The following is a 20152-nucleotide window of genomic DNA, read 5'->3' as shown; positions in this document are numbered from 1 at the left end:
GCATAGTCCAGCCTGCTGGAGGCACCCCCACCTCCCCTGTCCATGCTGCAGCAGAGGATTGGGAGGGAGTCACAGCTTCACCGGGTGTGTGTGTGTGTGTGTGTGTGTGTGTGTGTGTGTGTGTTCCAGCTGGGCTCTCCATGGGTGATCTCCATTGGAGCTGAGGGACCACCTTCCAATCCTCCCAGGAGCCACCCTGGCTCACTCTAGGGGCTCAGGTGGGACTTGGGGTTGGGGGAGCTTCTAGACTTGTAGTCCAGGCCAGCCAGAGGACCCAAGCAGTGATCCTCCATCCTGGAACCTGTGGGCTTGCCTCTGAAATAGCCCAGAACCAATGCTCTGGATAGAGGATGACCCTACTGGACCATGTCCAGCCTCTGGCCAGGGAAGGCTATCCATGCCAACCAGGAGCCCATTCTACTTCTGGTGTGCCTGTGTATACGCGGGGGGTATGCGTGCTGGGACAGAATCTGGAAGCTTAGCACTGCTCCTCTGACCCAAGGCCACCCTGCTTTGGATAGCAGCCTGGGACCAGTCTACTAACTGGGAGAAAGGAATTAAAAAAACAACCCCAACCTGCCTCTACTTCCTACATTCAAGGCCAATTCCCAAGAGGATATATAGAACATCCCAGGAACAGGAGGGGTCATCTACAACTTGCCTCAGTTTGGATCCCAACCGTGCCAGGGCTCCCACCCATTCCAGTCCCCCAACCCCCCACCCCGGTGGAAGCTGGGGTAATGGAAAGGATACAGCTTGACGGCTCCAGAGCGGGTGCCAATGGCCAGGATGCGCAGAGACAGGCTGTAGCCAAGGGCGCTGGGCTGGTGTGGGAAGCCATGCTCCACCGTCTGCAATGAGAACCATGTGGGCACAGACCTGCTGACATGTCCCCTCTGCCACGCCACAGCTGGGGAGCCAGTGCCGGACAGAGGAGCTGCAGGACAGAGCCACCCCCAGCAGGAAGGAGCAAGTGAGTCATGTTCAGGTTCCTACCCAGATAGCTGAGTGTGGAGCCGATCCCAGACCCATTTCTGGCCCAGTCCTTGGCCCTGTGGCCATCCCTGGGAGGGAGCACGTTCTCCTTTGACACTACATTGGCCACTTGACGCTCTCCAGGAACTCTACCACCCACACTATGGGTGACCGACCCAGTCCTCCTGCGAGGGTGCAGGGGCAAAGGAAGCTGTGGGGGGCTGGCACAGTGGAGGACCAGATGGCTCAGGAAGCCTGGATGTACCACAGCTCTGGGCCAGTCCCTTGAGGCTGGACAGAACCTGTAGCAGCCTCTCCCGGTTCTGAGCCGTCCAAGGCTCCTCCAGCTCTGAATATCTGTGCCTTTGTTACGGCGAGTTTTCCAGAGAAGCTTCGGGAGTTTTGTTCCAGACACATATTTCTGCTCATTTCTTTCTTATTTTATTCATTCATTCATTCATGACAGACACACACAGAGAGAGGCAGAGGGAGAAGCAGGCTCTTTGCTGGGAGCCTGATGTGGGACTCGATCCAGGGTCTCCGGGATCACACCCTGGGCCGAAGGCAGATGCTCAACCGCTGAGCCACTCAGCGAGCCTCTGCTCATTTCTTATTACAGAAGTAATACACGTTGTAGAAAACTTGGAACATATGAAAGAGTTTGAAAAACAAAACAAAAATCACCTGTACTCCCACAACTAGCGTGATCCTTGCTAACATCTTGGTCAGTCTTTCTCGTGTTGTGATTGTATACTTGTGTGCCTACACGTAACAGAGACCTGACTGAGGTCATGCCACACGGCTATGTGCATACACACATAGCTTTGTAGCCTGTTTGCCCACCTGCAGCCAGCCCAAGTTGTCCAAAGTACTAAAGTGACTTTAAAATGGCTAAGGAGGGGTTCCCCGGTGGCTCAGTCGGTTAAGCATAAACTGATAATATAAGCTCAGGTCATGATCTCAGGATTGTGAGACTGAACCCCACGTCGGGCTCTGCACTCAGAGGGGAGTCAGCTTGGGATTCTCTCCCTATGCCTCTGCCCCCCAATCCCCCCATGTGTGTGAGGGTGCATGCGTGCTCTCTCTCACCCTCTCAAATCTATTTTTTTTAAATAAATAAATCTTTTGGGGATCCCTGGGTGGCTCAGCAGTTTAGCACACCTGCCTTCGGCCCAGGGCGTGATCCTGGAGTCCCAGGATCGAGTCCCGCATCAGGCTCCCTGTGTGGAGCCTGCTTCTCTCTCTGCCTGTGTCTCTGCTTTCTCTCTCTGTCTCTCATAAATAAATAAATAAAAAATCTTAAATGGATATTAAAAAATAAATAAATCTTAAAAAAAAATAAACAGCTAAGAAATGTTCTCTGTGTCAAGGCACCCAAACTTGCCAGGCTTTTGTTGGTGAACATTTTCTGTTTCTACAGGGTTTACAATTGCCAATTGCACTGATGACCTTCCTTGGACTCCTATCTTTGCCTACAACTCAGTATTTCCTTAGGCAGATGTCCCAGTGGTGGAATTACAGGCTTAAAAGGTATGGAAGTAAACACTACAGACTTGAATTGATAAACCATCTCTGGGAAGGTTTTTGGTTGTTTCTTAATCAGTGCTCCCCACCCCCTACCACCCACCCCAGGGGATACCGAACCTGTAGAGCTAGATCACAGCAGGTCAAAAGATACCAGCCTGCTGGTTTACATTTTTTTTTTTTTTTAAAGCAATGTAGACTCTCCTGGCAGAAAAAGATTGCACCAATGAAGCACCTCTCCTTAGGCTCAGGGCTCTCCTCTGGGCTAACCTTGGCTGTCCCTTTAACAAACCCAACTGCTGGCAGCTAGCCTGTCCTGTCCAGTCTAGTGGTTCACGGAAGGAGGTCCTGAGGTGGGTTCAGCCAGAGAGGAGAGCTCCAAAGAATGCTATTCTGGGGACACATAGGTATAAGCCCCCCTAACCCCCCAACCCAGCTTTTTGCCAGGAACTAGTCTGCCCTACAAATGGCTATACCTGGAAGGGACAGCCTGGAGAGCACAAGTGACCCGCAGGAGCCCCCCTGGCCAGACCAGGTCCCTGTTCAGCTATGTAAAAAATGCAGTGCCTGGAAAAGCCTTGGGGAGATAGCACAGTGTCTGGAATGTAAACACTTCCCAGGAAAAGGAGGGCAGGACACGTGATGGTGTGTGCGGGGACCAGCTCCTCCAGGGCTCCTGGTAGGGCTCAGCCAGCCTCAGGTTGCTGGGGCCTCAGGAAGTCAGCAGCCAGGGCCGGAGAAAAGGTTCCTGGGACGGTAGCATTTTCCTATCATCCCGGTCAGCAGCAGCACAGGGCCAAAGCCTCTGGAATTTGGAGGCATCTGGGGAAAGGTCCTGCGGGAAGGAGTCGCATGCCCTGGGTTCCTCAGTGTGACAGCCATGAGCGGTGCAGAGATATCAAGCACTTGCAATGTAGCTGGTGCCACCAAGGACCAGAAATTTTAATTTAAATTTAAGAATGAGGGCTCTGTTCAGTCACTGGAAGACTTTCCAGGTATGCTCTTGAGTTCCAAAGGAACAGGGGGCTGGCAGGCCAGGCTATGAATATCCCTTTTTAGCTACACACCTTTCAAACTACAGATTACGTAGCCCCAGAGAAAATTTTGTGTCTGAATTGAAATATGCTCTAAGTGTAAAATACACTTGGGGGGGGCGGGGCTCCTGGGTGGCTTAGTGGTTGGTTGAGTGTCTGCCTTTGGCTTGGGTCACGATCCCAGGGTCCTGAGATCGAGTCCCACATCAGGCTCCCCAAAGGGAGCCTGTTTCTCCCTCTGCCTGTATCTCTGCCTCTCTCTGTGTCTCTCATGAATAAAAATCTTAAAAAAAAAAATGACATGAAATGAAATCAAACGAAATGAAATAAAATAAAATAAAATGCTTTCGGACTTGGGTGAGCTCCTTTCATATCTGATCAGTGGGATAATACCAAGGACGGCACTGAGTAGGGCCACCCTCAGCTTGAATGTGACCTTCCAGAAGACCACCAGACGGTGGCTGGAATGCTCAGCTCACCCCTCAGAGCACACAGGCCTTGCCCCATGCAGCCTGCCTTCTCAAGTTCTCCATCATTCCCTTGGACTCCTCAGGGCATCTCTCCAGGGGACCATGGCTCCCTCAAGAATGAAATGAGGAGAGGAAATGTCATGGTGCCCTTACCCAGCCAGGGGCCCACAGAGTGGGTACAAATGTAATTAGTGTGAGAACAGGGGATCCCCCAAGTCTAGGGAAGGGTGGGAAGGGGAGGTGGACACGCAAATAACGCCCACAAATCCTCAAATGAGGTGATTATAATCCAATAGGAGGCCACAAACCTCCCTGCAGGCTGAGGGAGGAGGTGTGGGGGCCCCAGGCCAGTTGTGAGAGGCCCGGGGGTCTGGCTGGGAACGGGAAGAAAGGGATTTGGATTTGGGAAGAGGAGAGTGGTCAACAGGGCAGAGCTAGAAACCCAGAGCAGCCTGAGGAAGCGGGAAGGTTCTGCAAGGCACCTCTGTTCTGTGCTTCGGCTGTTCCCCCAACCTCAGACGCCCTCCCCATTCCTTGGCTGTCCCATCCCACAGCTTCTAACAGCCTCTAAAGATTTGGCCTCGACTGCAGTCCCAGGTCCATGTGGGGCACAAGAAGTGCCCCAGGGGCGCCTGCTATGGAACTTCCCAGGCACACAGCAGCCCCGAATCATCATCGCTCCACCCAGGACAGGGGGTGGGACGGGGGCTCAGCCTAGGACGGCAGAGCCTCCAGCTCAGAGGCAAGCTAGGAGGTTGCCCAAGGCCTGACAACCAACCACTGGGACCAACCTCCCCTACCTCCAGAGCTCAGCATCCAGCATCCCTGGCCCTGCCCCCACCATGTTACCTGGCCCAGGTGACCTCTGCCAAGGGAGGAGAGAACAATGAACGCTTTTGACAGGAACTGAGAAAGGAGAGATTTGTAGGAGCCGCCAAACTGCAACATTAGCCTGGTGCGGGAAAGAAAGCCCTGTCTGTCTCACGCTGGTTCCTGGACCCCATTTCAGGTTCTCAGAAGGGAGAGAGCAAAGGTTGTTTGGTCAGAGACAGTGGGGGCCCTTCATCCTGCTCTCAGGGAGGGAGGATGCCAGCCAAGATCCAGGGCTGAGGAGTCCCTAGCCTTCGTTGGGGGGCTGGAAGGCGGCCTGCCTGGGGCCAGAGGGGCCACGCCCAGCCGCTAGGCTGGGTGGCACTGCCCTATACTGGGTGTGGTCAGCTCAGATTCCTGGTGGTGGCAGCAACCTGGCCCTCACTGTGTGCCCGTCACCTGACACCAGGGGCCCAGCCACAAAAAAGCCAAGACAAAACAACCTGGTCCTGGATAGGGGTGGCCAGTCAGGAACGCACTGTTTGCTCGGGGCTTGGGGGGGTGGGGAACATGGGCAGGCCGGACAGGAAGGGCCAGGGACCTTATCAACTGGCTGGTTTCACCAGGGAGGGAGCAGCCGCAAGGGACTTCCAAGGAAGGAGCTTTACTGTGGCAGGAGTTTCTGCCCCTTGAAATCACTCCCTCTCCACTGAGATGGCCAGTGGGTTCCACAGGCCCCTCATCTGGTTCTCACTGGCTCAGAAGACTAGTTCACAGGCAAAGACACTGAGGCTTGGGGGTTGAGGTTACCACCCTCAGACGGGACCGGAAGACCCTGCTCCAGCCACCATATGCTCAGGCTGTGCAAGCCTCAGCGACCTCAGTTTTCCCCATCTGCAGAATGGGAACGCCACCTGGGCGTGAGGCGCCATGGGGACAAGGTGAGGCACCAACTGTGTGTGCCAGGTGCCATTCAAATTTAAGTTTGCCTAGCACACCCACCTGGACATTGATACTATTAGGATGCCCACTTCACAGAGGAGGCAACTGAGGAGTGGAGAGGTTCAATAACTTACTCAGTGAGAAAGCCACAGAGCTGGCATCTAGCTCCTGTGTCCCTATCCCTAACCACGGGACCATCTGGCCCCTTTGCTGTTTGGTGGGGGGGGTTCAGAGAATATGTCTACACACTCAGCTCCTTCCCAGGTACCACAGGTTTGGCCTGGACACCTCTTGCTTCACCAGCTGCGGGCACCCTTCAGAGGGCTGCCCTTCACCTCTGTGTGAATGACACCTACAGACGGGCCAGCAGAGGCTCAGAGCTCCAGCTCTGAATATCCCACAGTCTGCGAGGACCAAGGGTTCCAAGGTTCTCCAAACTCAAATTTGAGGCCCACAGAGCTGTGCTCTGAATCTGTGGCCACCAGCCATGCACTGCCTTTCAACTTAGACCTTAACTCACGTGATCCTCTCACCAACTCTCTGGGGTAGCTCGTATCATCTTATGGAAATGCGTGACTTGCCCAAGGTCACCTCGCTGGTGAACCTTGGCAGTCCTGGGCTTGGCACCACTAACCAACTTCTGGGCCCAACTGCCTCTTGATAAATGATCATCATTGTTGCTGTTCTGTCCAAATCAAGTGCATCACTTTCCCTTTCACCTGCTCCTCACCTCCTTGGGCTTCCCTGCTCCCCAGTACGTGGCACCATTACCTGCTTCGAATGGAGCCCCCCCCCCCAGTCGTGCTGGACAACTATCTCCCTTCCCTGCCCCCTTACTCCTACATCCCCATCTAGCACCAGGCCATATGCCCTAAATAGTTCTTTAATCCAGTGTGGTCCTCAGCCAGGGGCCAGTGGGCAGCATTTGGAAACATTTCTAGTTGGACATGTTGGGGAGGCAGGGTCAGGGATGCTGCTAAACATCCTCACCACAGGGCCAGCCCCAAATGTCAACAGTGAAAAGATTGAGAAGCCCTGTTCTATTCAAGCCCTGCACCCCACCCTACTGCCCCGGGACAGGCCTTGTTCAATAATTGCAATCCTTCCCTTAAAAAAAAAAAAAAAAGTTCTTTTCCAAACTAAATGGGATCACTTACTCCCCTGCTCAAAAGCCACCACAGCTATAGTGTGTCAGGCCCCAGACCCCCAGGTTCCAGGGAAGCCTGGGGTGGGGGAGTAGTTGGCATGGGTGGGACCACCCAGGTTTCGGGCCTCATCTTTCAATCCCAACCCTGCAGGCTGCACATTCACTCAGTGAATCAAGAGATCAAGTGAGATCAAGCAGGCCCACCTCCCTTCCCCTGTCCCCTTCCTCCTTTCTATTCCCAGGAAGTGGCATTTCAGACCATCAGTCCCTTCCCTCCTTCCAGGCTATAAAATGCCTGGAGGGCAAAGATCTTATCAAGATCCCACAGCCCCAGGCCCCGGTTTTCTTTGCAATAGATTATCTATTTATTTATTTATTTACAATAGTCATACAGAGAGGAGAGAGAGGCAGAGACACAGGCAGAGGGAGAAGCAGGCTCCATGCACCGGGAGCCTGACATGGGATTCGATCCCGAGTCTCCAGGATCACGCCCTGGGCCAAAGGCAGGCGCCAAACCGCTGCGCCACCCAGGGATCCCATGCAATAGATGCTTAATGCACGTTTCTAGCAAGTGAATGGAAAGAGGAAGGAATTTCAGGAGCCTCCCCTCCTCCTTTCCCCAGCCAGCCCTGGGGGTGGGGCAGCCGAGTTTGGGGGCGGGGCAGCCGAGTTTGGGGGCGGGGCAGCCGAGTTTGGGGGCCTCCGGTTGTGAGGCATGGTTAGGGGGGAGATATGATTCCTCTGCCCCACCCCGCCCCACCCCACTGCACAGCTGGAACTTGGGGCAGGGGTTCCTCCCTCTGCTGAGCCTGTCTATCCGGTTTCTACTAGAATTGGTGATCTTTTTGGGGTGTGAGATATCTCGGTGTCATCAGGTGCAACGGAGGCACACGGGGTTCACCTAATTCTCCAGGTGGGTGCTGAGGCTCTGAGACTGGCACCCATGGGTCACTTCCCTTGGAACCAAGGTTGTCAGACACCCAGGGGCCTCGAGATCTCCCATTCCCAACACCTGTACCCCATTTCCCGAGGCCCAAAACCGCCCACAGCTTCCTTCTGCCAGTAGAAAGAGGTGCTCATTCAGGGAAGCCCTTGTCCCACAGGTGAGTGGCCTCAGCAAAGCTCCATCACCACACCTGCCACAGGTCAAGAAAATGGCAGGGCACCCCCACCCACCTCAGACAAGCCCCTGGAACTGTCTCTCCCTGGGAGGCAGCTCCTGAGAACAGCAGCTAGAGCTCCTGGACTACAAATCAGCTAACTCCATACAACCCTCAGAACAAGCCTATGTTGGGGGTGACAGGCACAGGGTCACCCAACTTCTAAGTGGCCAAGCTGGATTTGAAGCCCTGTCCATCAGCATGTCCCGGAGGGGGCCCCAGGCCCGAGGAGCAGAGCATCATGATGCTCCATTTCCTGCAGTCCACCTTCTGGGGCAGGAGGAAGCTAGGGCATGCAGGCCATGGGCCTAGATCAAAGCAAATGTGAGAGAGGCTAATTACCCCCGAAACGGCAGCAGATTGCTAGGTGGCTGCAGACCTAATAAACCACATTGTGCTTCTCCTGTTTACAGGCCAGCTCTGGCCTTCTCGGGCACCAGAAGGGCACCACTGTGAGGAAGTTCTGTGGCGCTTCTGGGACCCTCTCTGTGATCTTGGGTGACAGGTTGCTCTGGCTTCAGGAGCCCGAGGAACAGGTTTGGGGCTAGGGTAGCCGAATGCCACCCTTGGCACACTGACCCACTCAGCCGGGCCTAGAGCCTGCCGCAAGGATGCCACAGGAATCAGTGCGTTCTGACTGGAGGGAAAACTGCGTTCTCCTGTGGGGGCAATGTGGGGAGCAAGGGAACAGTGGCCACTGCCCCAGGGACCTGGCATCACTGGAACGTTGCTACCCCTGGCAGGGGTCGGCCCCCTTTCACCTCTCCTGCCCCTGAGCCTCCTCCATGGCCCTGTGAGGAGGTAGGCTGTGCCAGCCTTATTTTACAAGCGGGGAAACTGAGGCTGGAAGAGGGAGTGTTTTTTGCAGGGGTCACACAGCAGGGAGACTCAAGAGAGGGAGTCCTGACGCCTGGAGCTCCCGCTGCCCTTTCCTGAGAAAGCTCGCCAACCAGACCCAAATTCCAAAGTCAAGGGCCGGGAGGCAGGGCCGGCAGCGCCAAGTCGGTAGTTTAACCCAGGTGACGGCCATCGGAGAGCCCCGGCCCGCGGAGGGTGGACGACACAGTGCGGCCCCTCTTACCTTGTTAAACTGGAAGAGGTCCCGCTTGAGCCTCTCCCGCGCAGGGTCATGCCCTGGCCTCAGGAACCGCCGCATGGTGCTGAGTGTGGAGCCCCCTGGAGAAAGAGGAGAAGTCGCGGACCGCCAGCGCCAGGCGGCCGTGCAGCCCCCCAGCGCCCACGCTGGCTCCCAGGCACCTGTCCAGCCGCTCTCCCCGGGTCCAGCAGTGGCTGGTCCTGGCCCAGGCCCTCGGCGGCGTCCCCGCCCACCCTCCTGCGCACCCTCGCCCCATCTGCCAAGTACAGGTGAGGAACCCAGGGACTTCTGTACCTGCAGGCCCGGGGCTGGCGGAAGCTCTAAGCCTTGTTCCAGGCCCCCGTGGCCTTATAAAGCCAGCGGGAGAAGCTGGGGGAGGAAGCCATTTCACCTGGCTTTATAGGAACGGAGGCCCCGAGGTTAATGAGCTTAATTGTTAACCTGTTTTCTGAAAAACCATAAAACCCCGGCTAAACAGAAAGGGAAACTTCACAAGCCTCTTCCCCCAGAGCCGGTTGGGAGGTAGAGATACAAAGCCTCCACCCGGCAGTCCAAGTCCACCGGGGCTCCCAGACCAGAACCCCGACGGGGGAGGGGAAGAGGCCTGGTCTCTGGGCTCAGCACACCCAGGCCCATTCTTCCTGCTGACTGCGGGGAGGGCGCTCCCACCATGGCTGTCAGGAGCCTGAGCGGGTGAGGAGCAGGGTGCAGGGCCAGGGGGTGCTGGCCCTGGGTCCTATGCTGGTACTGGGTCCACCCCATGAGGCTGCTGGGCTTTCTGGAGCTGCAGCTCTGGCCCTGGGTAGCCCCTGCTCTTCTCTGTCTATTCTGGTCCCCGCTCCCCCAGGCTCTGATGGGGTGCGCTGGAGAGACTCCCTTTCCCATGGGCCCAAGTGGAGCCTTATCGAGAGAAGAAATCTGCTCCCAATAAAGAAATCAGCTCAAGGCCCAAAACCTATCCGTCCAAACCATCTGAATGTAGAAAGCTTTCCCAATCCAAGGGGAACTATTTCTGGATCATCCTTGGGGGAAGGGAGGAGGATCATCTTCACTTCAGTTTCCGGCTTCCAGCAGCACAGCCTCCCACTGACCACAGGACACCAAGGCCTGCCCTCAGGAACACAGGCGCTCAGGCCTAGCCAGGCACTATAAAGAGACTAAAGAGACCTGGTCCCCGCCCCAGAGGAGCTTCCTGTGGGCAAGGGCAGAGCGCCCTGCCAGGGAGGCACCAGGCCAGGGTGCGGATTTGGGGAAGCACCTGGTCCAGACGTGCTGGATGTCTGATGGGAGAAGAAGGTATCTGAGACCTGAAAGATGCCCTTCAGTTTCTGGCTTCTAGTGAAGTGACAAAAATTAACCATCAGGCCAGTGCTCTGCATATGAAAGGACTCTGTGTGGTCTAAGACTTGGGGGCTCCCTCTAAGGCATGTGGATGGCAGAAGGGGGGCCATGGTGGCGATGGTCTCTGGCAGAGGGACCAAGGGCTGGCCATGCTGAGAGGGGTGACCCCACTTGGCAGAGACACATATGCTGGGGCAATCCGGATACCATCTCTGCTAGAACAGGTGGAGACTGGCCCTCAGAGTACCATCACCTTCTGGGGGCACTGAAAAGAACCCCCACTTGCAGGAGGGGTGGATGCAAGAGATTTGTGCCTTCACATTTTGGGGGAGCCAGAGCAGATCGGGGGGGGCCCACTTCCCTAAAAGGAATGGCAGGTAGTCGGGAAACTCCTAGGTGCCCACCTGACCCGAGGTCCTGAAGCGGGTCAGGGAAGGAAACCCAGGGAAGTCCTGGAGGCTCCGGTGGACTGTGAGTGAAAACACCCCCTGGGCCTGCTGCAGTGACCTGGGGCTCCCAGACAAACAGCTGAGCCATGGCTCACATTCCAGCTGTGGGGGAGGGCAGCACAGGCCCAAGCTCATAAATCGGCAGCTCCGCTCCGGGCTCCCGGGGGCGTCCACTCTCCCTTCCTGGGCCTAGGTCACTGGGTCAGAAGTCAGAGGAAGCTGGGAGTGGTGCCCTGGAGGAGCAGAGGGGCCTGCAGACTCCCAGGAGAGGGTGATCTGGGCTCTCCCCTGAAGGACCCCCCCACAGGCCGTGGGGTGGGGACAAGCGGGCACAGGGCCATCCTTGCTAAGGACCCACATGGGCTCGAGGGTGACATGGCATAGCCCCCGGGGGAGGAGCTGCAGGCAGGCGGGAGGCAGACCGGACAGACGTGGAGATGGGTGGGAGAAGGGAGGCACTCCATCCACCCACATGCCCCTCAGAGCATCTATAGGCACTATACCAGACCCCTACGTGTTATGTTTACTACTTTTAAAACATTTTGCTGGAGTAAGAATCTCTGCTCACTGTAAAAACAAAACGAAAGAAGAAAAGAAAGAAAGAAAGAAAGAAAGAAAGAAAGAAAGAAAGAAAGAAAGAAAGAAAGAAAGAAAGAAAGAAAGAACAATCCTGAGGAGAAAATCCTCCCTAAATCCCACCACTCGGGAGTAGGCACAGCGGCATGTCGGGACACATCCTGACCCCTCCTCCTTCCCACTCCTGTACAAGGTACACCTAAACCCCGTCCCGGATGTTTGTTCACCCTCCACGAGCCTCCCTGGAAGTTGAGTGGAATATCTCCACTTGGCAGACAAGGAAACGAAGACCACAGAGGCTGGGTAACTTGTCCAAGGTCACTGAGGAGAAACCAGCAGAACTTGGATTCGCCCCCAGGTCTGGTGAACTCCAGATCTAAGGACTCTGGGTGGTGGGGAAGGATGGCCAGGACAGGACCGAGGGTGCCTAATCACACCCTGCAAATAAAAGGCGCGGGCTGGGGCGCACGTGGGCACACAGGCTCCCACAGGCCTTCAGCGCAGGGTCGACCGAGCAGCTCAGGGCCTGGGGTCCGGCCTCTGTCGGCGCGGTGCTGGCAAAGTGCCACTTCCTCCACAGGAGGTGGGGACCTCACGGCCACAGGGTGAGGAAACCACAGCATTGGTTCCTCACCCCCCACCAACCCCTCAGTGTTGCTCCCAATGCTGAAATAACTGCCCAGGTCAAGGTGCAAAAAGTGCCACCCCTTCTTGAAGGGGAACAGATCTGGGAGTGGCTACACAAACCTCTAGGCAAACCCTTAGCTCCACTGACCCCAGGTAAGGGGGTCCTACAGAGAAGCTTCAGGAAGCCAGACGTGGAGCTTCCTGGTATGGAATAGATCCTACCTACTCAACCCACCCCTGAAGGTAGGAAATGAGGCGCGGGGGTCGTAAGGGAAAGAGCCTGGGCTCAGCCACCACAGCTCAGCTCCTCCAAGCTGGGGGGCCTCCCAAGGTAGCTCCCAGAGGCCCAGCGAGCTCGCTTGTAAAGGGCGATGCCCCGGTCCGCTGGCAGGAGTGGGAGCGACGCCAGGTGTCCGGCGTGGAGTAGGCGCTGTCCTAGGACCGGGGACACAACGGTGGAGAAAGACAAGATCCTTTCTTTCACCAAGCTGGCATCTTTGCAGGGGGGTGCGTGATGACTCACGAGGACACAGATCAGTCAGCGGGATGGTTTCAGAGAGACAGCAGGGCCAGCAAGGAAACGAAAGAGGAGGCCAGGGTGTGGTTGGATGGTCTTGGCGAACATTCCCGTGCCTGGGTCCGCGGGCTTGCTGGTCCTTTGCCTGGGATGCTTTTCCTCCAGGTCCCCACCTGCACTCTCTCACCCACCTCTACTCAAATGTCCCTTCTCGGACCTTCTCTTTCCGAACTACTTCCCAGCTTTGCTTTGCTCCTTAGCACTTGGTCACGTTACCCGTGAACCCTTCCCAAGGATGAGCCTTCTCAGTCTTACTCGGGACTGTTACCGCCTTCCTCACTGAGGCACCTGCTGAATGAATGAACACAGGGCAGAAATGTCTCCACCCAGACCTGAATGATAGGAAGTGGTCAGGCGCTAAGATTCAGGGGCAGGGCGTGGCAGGGGAAACGGAACAAGCTTGCGTCTTCCAGCAGGACGAAGACAAGCACAGGGGCCCAGTGCAGGCAACAGGAGCGACGGAATGGGCCAGAAAGGGCGGCCTGGGGGATCCCTGGGTGGCGCAGCAGTTTAGCGCCTGCCTTTGGCCCAGGGCGTGATCCTGGAGACCCGGGATCGAGTCCCACGTCGGGCTCCTGGTGCATGGAGCCTGCTTCTCCCTCTGCCTATGTCTCTGCCTCTCTCTCTCTGTGTGTGACTATCATAAATAAATAAAAATTAAAAAAAAAAAAAAGAAAAAAAAGAAAGGGCGGCCTGTCGGGCCACAGCAGACAGCTTCAGCCCAGGTCCACTGGGAGCACCCCCCTCATACCCCCCGACAGTCCTGACAGGGCCTGCCTTAGTCTGCCCTCTCCTCCCCCACCCCATGTCCCCTGTCTGCTTGGCCGGGTGTTGGCCGGCCCATCTGCAGGGTCCCCACCCCAGGCCCCTTCTACTCCGGTCTCTGCACTTTTATCTGAAATAACCTTCTTGCCCTTCATGCAATACCATCAAAAATCGTCTTCTAGAAAGCAATCTCTTTCTGAACCTAGCCTGACCACTCTCCCCCTTTCCCTCAGGGCTTGACCACACCTTATACTGAAACCACTGCAGACAACAGCACCCATCTAGCTCCTGGAATGTTCTCCCCCGCCTTGTTGTGCAGGTCACCAGGCTATCAGGGAAGATCAGAAGCAACCCAAGTGGCCAACAACAGGGAGCAGGGGAAGGGAGCTCAGTGTTATGATCGAAGGCGTACAGTCATTAGAAGGGCAGAAGACGATGGATCCTGAAGTCAGCGACACTCTATTAAAAATATTTACGTAAGTAGACACCACACTGGCAGGGTTATGGGATTAGTAGAGATTTTTTTTCTTCTTTTGGTTTATCTGCCTCCCAGGCGGGTAGATAAGAGGATCGCATGGGAGAGGGGGTGAAGGCCCAGGCAGCGGCCAGGTATGAAAGTGGCCCCATGCTCAGGGGAGGCAGTCCTGGCGGTGGCATCCCTTCTGCTCTCCTGGGGACTGGGTTCCTCTCCAGCCATGTTAACGTGAATAGGAGAAAAGCCTGCCCCCTGGACACCAAAAGGGCGCAGAGGGAGGAAAGACACAGGTGGGGAGACCGGCTGCATGACCTCGGGCATCAGGGTCCCAGGACCTGGGCGTAAAGGACACTACTACTTTACAGGCCGTGCCTGGGGGGATGCCAAGGAGAGTCTGAGGCAAAGTCACTGGAGAGGTCTAAGAAGCTCTGGGGGGTTCTGGCTTCCTGCACTGGGCAGGCCACCTGGCCAGAGCAAGTCACCTGGCCAGAGCATGACCCCCAAGAGGGGGCTTCCTTGGAAGAAACAGCTTCATCCCCTGAATTCCTAAAGATGGCCCGACGTCAGTCTCAAGCTCCTGCCCACCACACCCTCCGTCCTTGACAGCACCAAACTCCGAGCAGCCCTCCCTGCTCTGCCCTCTGTTCCCTTGGGTGTGGGCACGTGAGACTTGCTGACCAACGGCTGATCTGTGTGGATGTGTGTGGGCAGGGGCGGAGGTAGGAGCTGATTCTTACTGATCTTCCACACAGGTCTGTGCCTTGAGTGTGAAACTAGCCTGTGCGTTCCCTGGAGGCATCTGACCACCCCCACCCCTTGCTGCACCCATCACCCAACACTGCCACCAGCCACCACCCAACACTCTCATGCCACGGGCTAAGACTGGTCTCCCCACACCCTGATGCCCACCCTGGAAAAGAACAGGAGAGCTGCCTGGTTGACAAATTCATGCCCTGGCTTCCCTTCCCATCCCTCTGTGCAGATCCCACCTCGAGAGACGTGCATAGGCCCTGCCCCCCTGCATCTTAGGACCTCAGTAAAGAGACCAGTAGAGGCGGACACCTGACTTGGCTCTCTTTCTTCTCTGAGAAGCAGATCTGATGGTGCTGTGGGGAGGACAAAGGCGGGTCCCAGCCCGGGCTGCTCATCCCACACAGATACTGTTTGTCCCTGACACAGAGGCTCGGCCATGCTGAGCCCGTCTGTCCTGGAGGTGTGTGATGTCTGTCCTGGAGGTGTGTGATGGGCCAGCCACCGAGAATGCTGCTTGATAACCCAGTCAGCCCTGTTGATCTGCCCAGAGAGGGTATGCTTAGTGGCAGGGCTCTAGGCATCTTGGGCCCCACCACACAGCACCTGGCTGGAATCCCGATCTCCAGGAGCATAAACAGCATGAACCAGAGTCCCAAGCTGTCCTCTCCTCTCCCCTGTTTGTGCTCCCCACAGCCCCCTGCTGCTGCAGAGGCTGCCCTCCCTTCCCAACATCCTGTGTGAGGCCTGTGTGTGGCTGTGTCCTTCCGTCTGAGGGGTTTGAGTTCACCCCTGAACCTCCAGAGGAGGGGAGCAGTGGGGCTGGGCTCTCACGGGTGGGGGCAGCCGTGGACCCCTCTGGTATCTGTCTGTGCCAACTCATGATGCTCGAGGTTGCTTTGCAAGCGCCTGTGTGATCCCGGTGAACCCAATCTCCCAGAGGCAGGGGACAGGGCCCTGGCCAGCTGCTTAGCAACCAAACTGTGGCTAAGAGGGCGTGGAGCTGGGTGGGAGGTGGGACCACAAGAAACAGCCAGAGAGGGGGCAGGAACCAGAGGGTTGTCCCTGCTGTCGTTAGGTAATAAAAAGGATTGAGACCAAACTGTGACCAGATGCCACCTGAAGCACTTTCCCCACAGCATCTCATGTAGTTTTATTACTTATGAAATAACCAATTCAGAGAGCTACCAAACCCAAGCTGTTCAGAGTCTGAGCCCCAATCTGAACTCCAAGCTGATTGCAGAGCCCTCTGTCTGCCCAGTGCAGGCCTCTCTCCCAGGACAAAGGGGCTGGCCAGCAGCGGCCTGGATGGGACAACCTGGGTCAGCAGCCAGAGGCTGACTTCACCCTCCCCGGCTGGGCCCAGACCAGAGGCCCCCATCCTAAGGAGCCACAAGCCAGCCCCACAACCCTGGGAGGACCCTACTGCAGGGTTTCCTCCCAAGGCCCCAGAGGATGGAGGGGAGGGGCAGGGAAGGGAGGAGACATGCATGCATTCCCTGAACACATCTCCATTCTGGGGGCCTCAGTCCCCTTTCTGCAGCCCAACTTCAGACTCTCTAGGCAAGTGACAGACTGGATATGGCCAAGTCCAAAGAGCAAAGTCATCCTGGGGAGGAGGTTGGACAACTTGCCTGGGGTGGGAGTGGTGGGTGGCCTGGCCTATCCTATCAGGCCCATTCCACAGCCTCTTACTTGGCTCAACACCTGAAAACCTGACCCAAGGAACTTCCAAAAGATGTCAGTTGGGGGGGGGGGCAGGGGAAAGGGGGAGTACCTGTCCTGTCCATGGTTGTACCCACAGCAGTTAATACCCTGACACATGAGACACACTCGTGTCCGTTGAGGAACCCCGTCACTTCCTGCACGTCTGTACTCAGATGCAGCCTTATCCTTGAGGCCACCCTTCTCAAGCTGCAAATTGCTCCCCACCCCAGGGTCCCCAGCCCCTACTTTGTTTTTATTCTGTGCACCTCGAATCACCTTTTAACACTTTGATTTTATTACTTCCGCTGGTTTCCTGTTACTCACGCTCCCCACTCTTTAGAATGTGAGTCCTGGGGTGACAGAGCTCTGCTTTGTGTAAGGATTTTGCCTAAACCTCGCTGGGCATGTGGAGGCACCAGTAGATACTTTTCGCACGAATGAGTGAACAGCAAGGACTGAATAGAGATCAAGGAGGTAAAGGTCTTCTCTAGTTGGGAACCACTGACCCCGAGGACCCCCGGGCTGGGGCCACTCAGGGAACTTCCTCACCCCCCATCCTCAAGTCTCCAGCCAAGGCCAGGTCATGGAGACATCATGCCTGGCATCCTGCTGGGGATACCTCTGTGGGCCCTGCCTCAGACCAAGGCTCCTGGACACCCTGCTCCTCAGCAAGAAGGATCCAAGAATAATATTATTGACTAGAGTCAAACAGTCCTGTGCCCAGGTGTCCCTCTCAACAAACCCTGGGAACACTGAGTCAGGTGTCTTGAGAGAAGACTCTAGTCTCTGCTGAATTCCTTAGGGGTAGAGTCAGGTACCTAGCAGCTTCCCTGTCCCCACGCCCTGAGGAGCCTCTCCTAGCTCAAGAATTCACTGTGGTTCCTGGGAAGGGGAAGGAGCAGGGTGACTCTTTAAAGTACCAGTTTCCTCTGAGAGGCAGGGCGAGGAGGGAAGGTCACCTCAAAGGGAGCTGGGCAAGGCCCCGTGGTGCCACGGCACTGGGAGGGGAGGGTGTCCCGGGGAACCGGGAGCCAAGGCTGAAGAAGAGCCAGCAGTACCCATGGCCCCACTGGGGGACGCCCCTCTCCTGCCCCATACCCAGCTTCTCCCTGAAAACTGCTCCTAGGTAGGGGAAAACAGCTGCCAAACAGACCTGGCATGCCTCAACCCAGGAGGAGCCCTGAGAGTGATAGAGCCTGAGTGAGATAAGAAGCCTTCTCTGAGCTGAGTACTCAGGATAAGGGAGTCCAGGCGGCCAGCGCTGCTCAAAGCAGCCAGCCCAGCAGTGGGGGCAATGGGCCCCTTGGGCCTCCACTCAGGTGTCTTGATAGCTGCCCCTGATGCTTCTAGAAAGTTGAGGAATCCTTCAGGAAACCCCATAGTGCTCCTGGAGACTCTTGCCCGGGATGCTCAATGTCGCCAATGGGTAGACAAGGGGTCACAGACTGATGGTAGAGGCTCCGGAATTTCCAGCTCCTTGTACCACTTCCCTGGGGTGGGGGGATGGGGAGGGGACACAGGTGCCTGGGGCCAGGAAGTCCTGGCAGGGGAGGATACCTCTTCCCTAAATAAGGTTGAAAAAAAGCACTATGGAGTTCCCAGAAAAGCTCCTTAATGGTAGCAGAGCAGCACAAGAATGTGATCCCCTCCACCCCCAACAGGGTACAGAATGTATACAGCCAAGCCCTCTGCTGAGCAAAAAGCTGAGCGGATTAGATTGTACACCCCCTTCTTCCCAGAAAAGGCCCCCAGCTGGGGTCTGGCCATCAGGACTCACTCCTGGCTCCGCCAAGGAACAAGGCAAGTACCAAGGGCCAAGGGAACAAAAGTGAGGCTGCAAGACGCCACTGTCCTCTACCTCTGCCTCCCTAGTTTCAAGGAACAATATTCACATTTTAAAAGGTCTGACCTCCAGAGGCTTTCAAAAATCAGGACCTCTACGCTAACTTCTGGACAAAGAAGCCAAATTCCCTCATGACCCAGCAAGCATGTCCAAAAGACTCAGGTGTCTGCCCACGGGCCCACAAACGACACTTTTTATGCTTTATGGAGCACGTTAGGCAGCTCACCCACCCCAATGCCTGCTCTATGCCAGGCCACGCGTGTTCATGACATTTTTTCATTCTCCTATCAACAAGGCTCGCTGAGGCTTCGCATGATTAGGTGACTGAGCCAAGGTTATGCAGCAAGAAATCAGCAAGGCATGATTGAAAACTACACCTGATATCTGGAAAGACACTAAAAAACTGAAGAACACCATGTTTAAGGAAAAAGTCTGAGGGGCAAGAGGGAGTCTTGCCTCTATACTTTCTAAAACATTTCACTTTCGCCACTATGGGCGCTTATCACCTTTTTAATTTTTTAAACCAACAAGTCAGTTGGAATTATGGGCCTTTTTCTTCCTTTTTTTTTTTTTAAAGATTTTATTTATTTATTCATGAAAGACACAGAGGGAGAAGCAGAGACATAGAGGGAGAAGCAGGCTCCTCACAGGGAACCCGATGTGGAGACTCAATCCCCAGACCGGGGATCAGGCCCTGAGCCAAAGGCAGAGAGATGTCCAACCGCTGAGCTACCTAGGCATCCCCCCTCTTCTTCTTTTAACGAAACTATTTTAAAAGTTGCTAAGTGCTAAATTATTAAGTAATTAAAATTATATTATTCGGCCACCAAAGAGGCACTCCATTGACTTAAGGAACAGTAGGGATAGCAGACTGGCCTCAGACACTGGAAACACTGTCCAGTGGGCCCCAGAGATTGACCTCTAACTTTGGAGAAGAGGAGTAGTAGTGGTCAGAGCCCCCAGAGCTAGGTTTGCCTCTTGAGTGCCACCAGTGAACACTGTGGGCAGACCACTTAAGAAAACCAAATCTGGGGATACCTGGGTGGATCATGGGATGCCTGGATGGCTCAGTGGTTGAGCATCTGCCTTTGGCTCAGGTTGTGATCCCGGGGTCCTGGGATCGAGTCCCACATCGGGCTCCTCGTGAGGCACCTGTTTCTCTGCCTTTCTCTGTGTGTCTCTCATGAATAAATAAATAACATTTAAAAAAAAGAAGAAAACCAAATCTGGGGTGTCTGAGTGACTCAGTCGGTTGAGCGTCAGACACTTGATTTTGGCTCAGGTCATGATCTCAGGGTCCTAGGATGGAGCTCAGGGTCAGGCTCTGCACCTGAGCTGTGAGTCTGCTTGAGGATTTCTCTTCCTCTGCCCCTCCCACTCCTGCTCATGCCCACACTCTCCCTCTCTCTCTCAAATCCATAAATAACCTCATCATAAAAGAAAATAAAAGAAAACCAAATCTGAGTGCTCGGTGCATAAGATAAGTAGGACCATCTCTCCCGGGACCCTTCCCATGCTTCAGCTCTGGAAGACACAGACTGTCTTCCTCAAAAGCCCTTCTGACCCTGGCTTTCCCCGGGCTAGGCCACAGACAGCTATTCCTACCGCTGCTCTGTTCTTCCCACCTGGGGCTTTTGTCTCCCTAACAGTATCATCCCTCCCAGCTCAGCTCCCAGCTGGCAATCCCCTCTGCAGCCTGACAGAGGACTTTGAGTTGTAAACTCTGCAGAGGATCGATCCCCAGAGCCCACATTAAGACGCCCCGCATCTGGCACATGGATCCCCAGGGGAAGGGGCACGGAGTCTAAGCCCTGCCCCCTCACCCAGAGTTCACCTTGTCTCAGGTGAGAGCCCGAGGCCGCCACACCGCGGTTCTCCTGGTTA

At 55.6% G+C, this 20152-nt stretch overlaps 1 protein-coding gene across 4 annotated transcripts in view; it reads right to left on the bottom strand.

Annotated features, from left to right (window-relative positions):
• Positions 1 to 20152, bottom strand: part of LLGL2 (LLGL scribble cell polarity complex component 2) — a 33459-nt gene that overhangs the window by 12400 nt on the left and 907 nt on the right. For 3 of the 4 annotated variants that reach the window (XM_055329499.1, XM_055329504.1, XM_055329501.1), the window contains exons 2-3: positions 9144 to 9238; positions 754 to 851 (exon numbers count right to left, since the gene is read on the bottom strand). In XM_055329499.1, the coding sequence (XP_055185474.1) occupies positions 754 to 851; positions 9144 to 9218 (173 nt within the window). In that variant the 5' untranslated portion in view covers positions 9219 to 9238. Of the gene's footprint in view, positions 1 to 753; positions 852 to 9143; positions 9239 to 9452; positions 9664 to 20152 lie in introns of those variants that run through there. The other variant, XM_055329500.1, reaches the window with a different exon arrangement.

The sequence above is a fragment of the Nyctereutes procyonoides genome, unplaced genomic scaffold (genome assembly GCF_905146905.1).
Source record: "Nyctereutes procyonoides isolate TBG_1078 unplaced genomic scaffold, NYPRO_anot_genome, whole genome shotgun sequence".
NCBI lineage: Eukaryota > Metazoa > Chordata > Mammalia > Carnivora > Canidae > Nyctereutes > Nyctereutes procyonoides.
The sequence above is the reverse complement of the archived record's forward strand: the minus strand, read 5'-3'. Positions and strand labels throughout refer to the sequence as shown.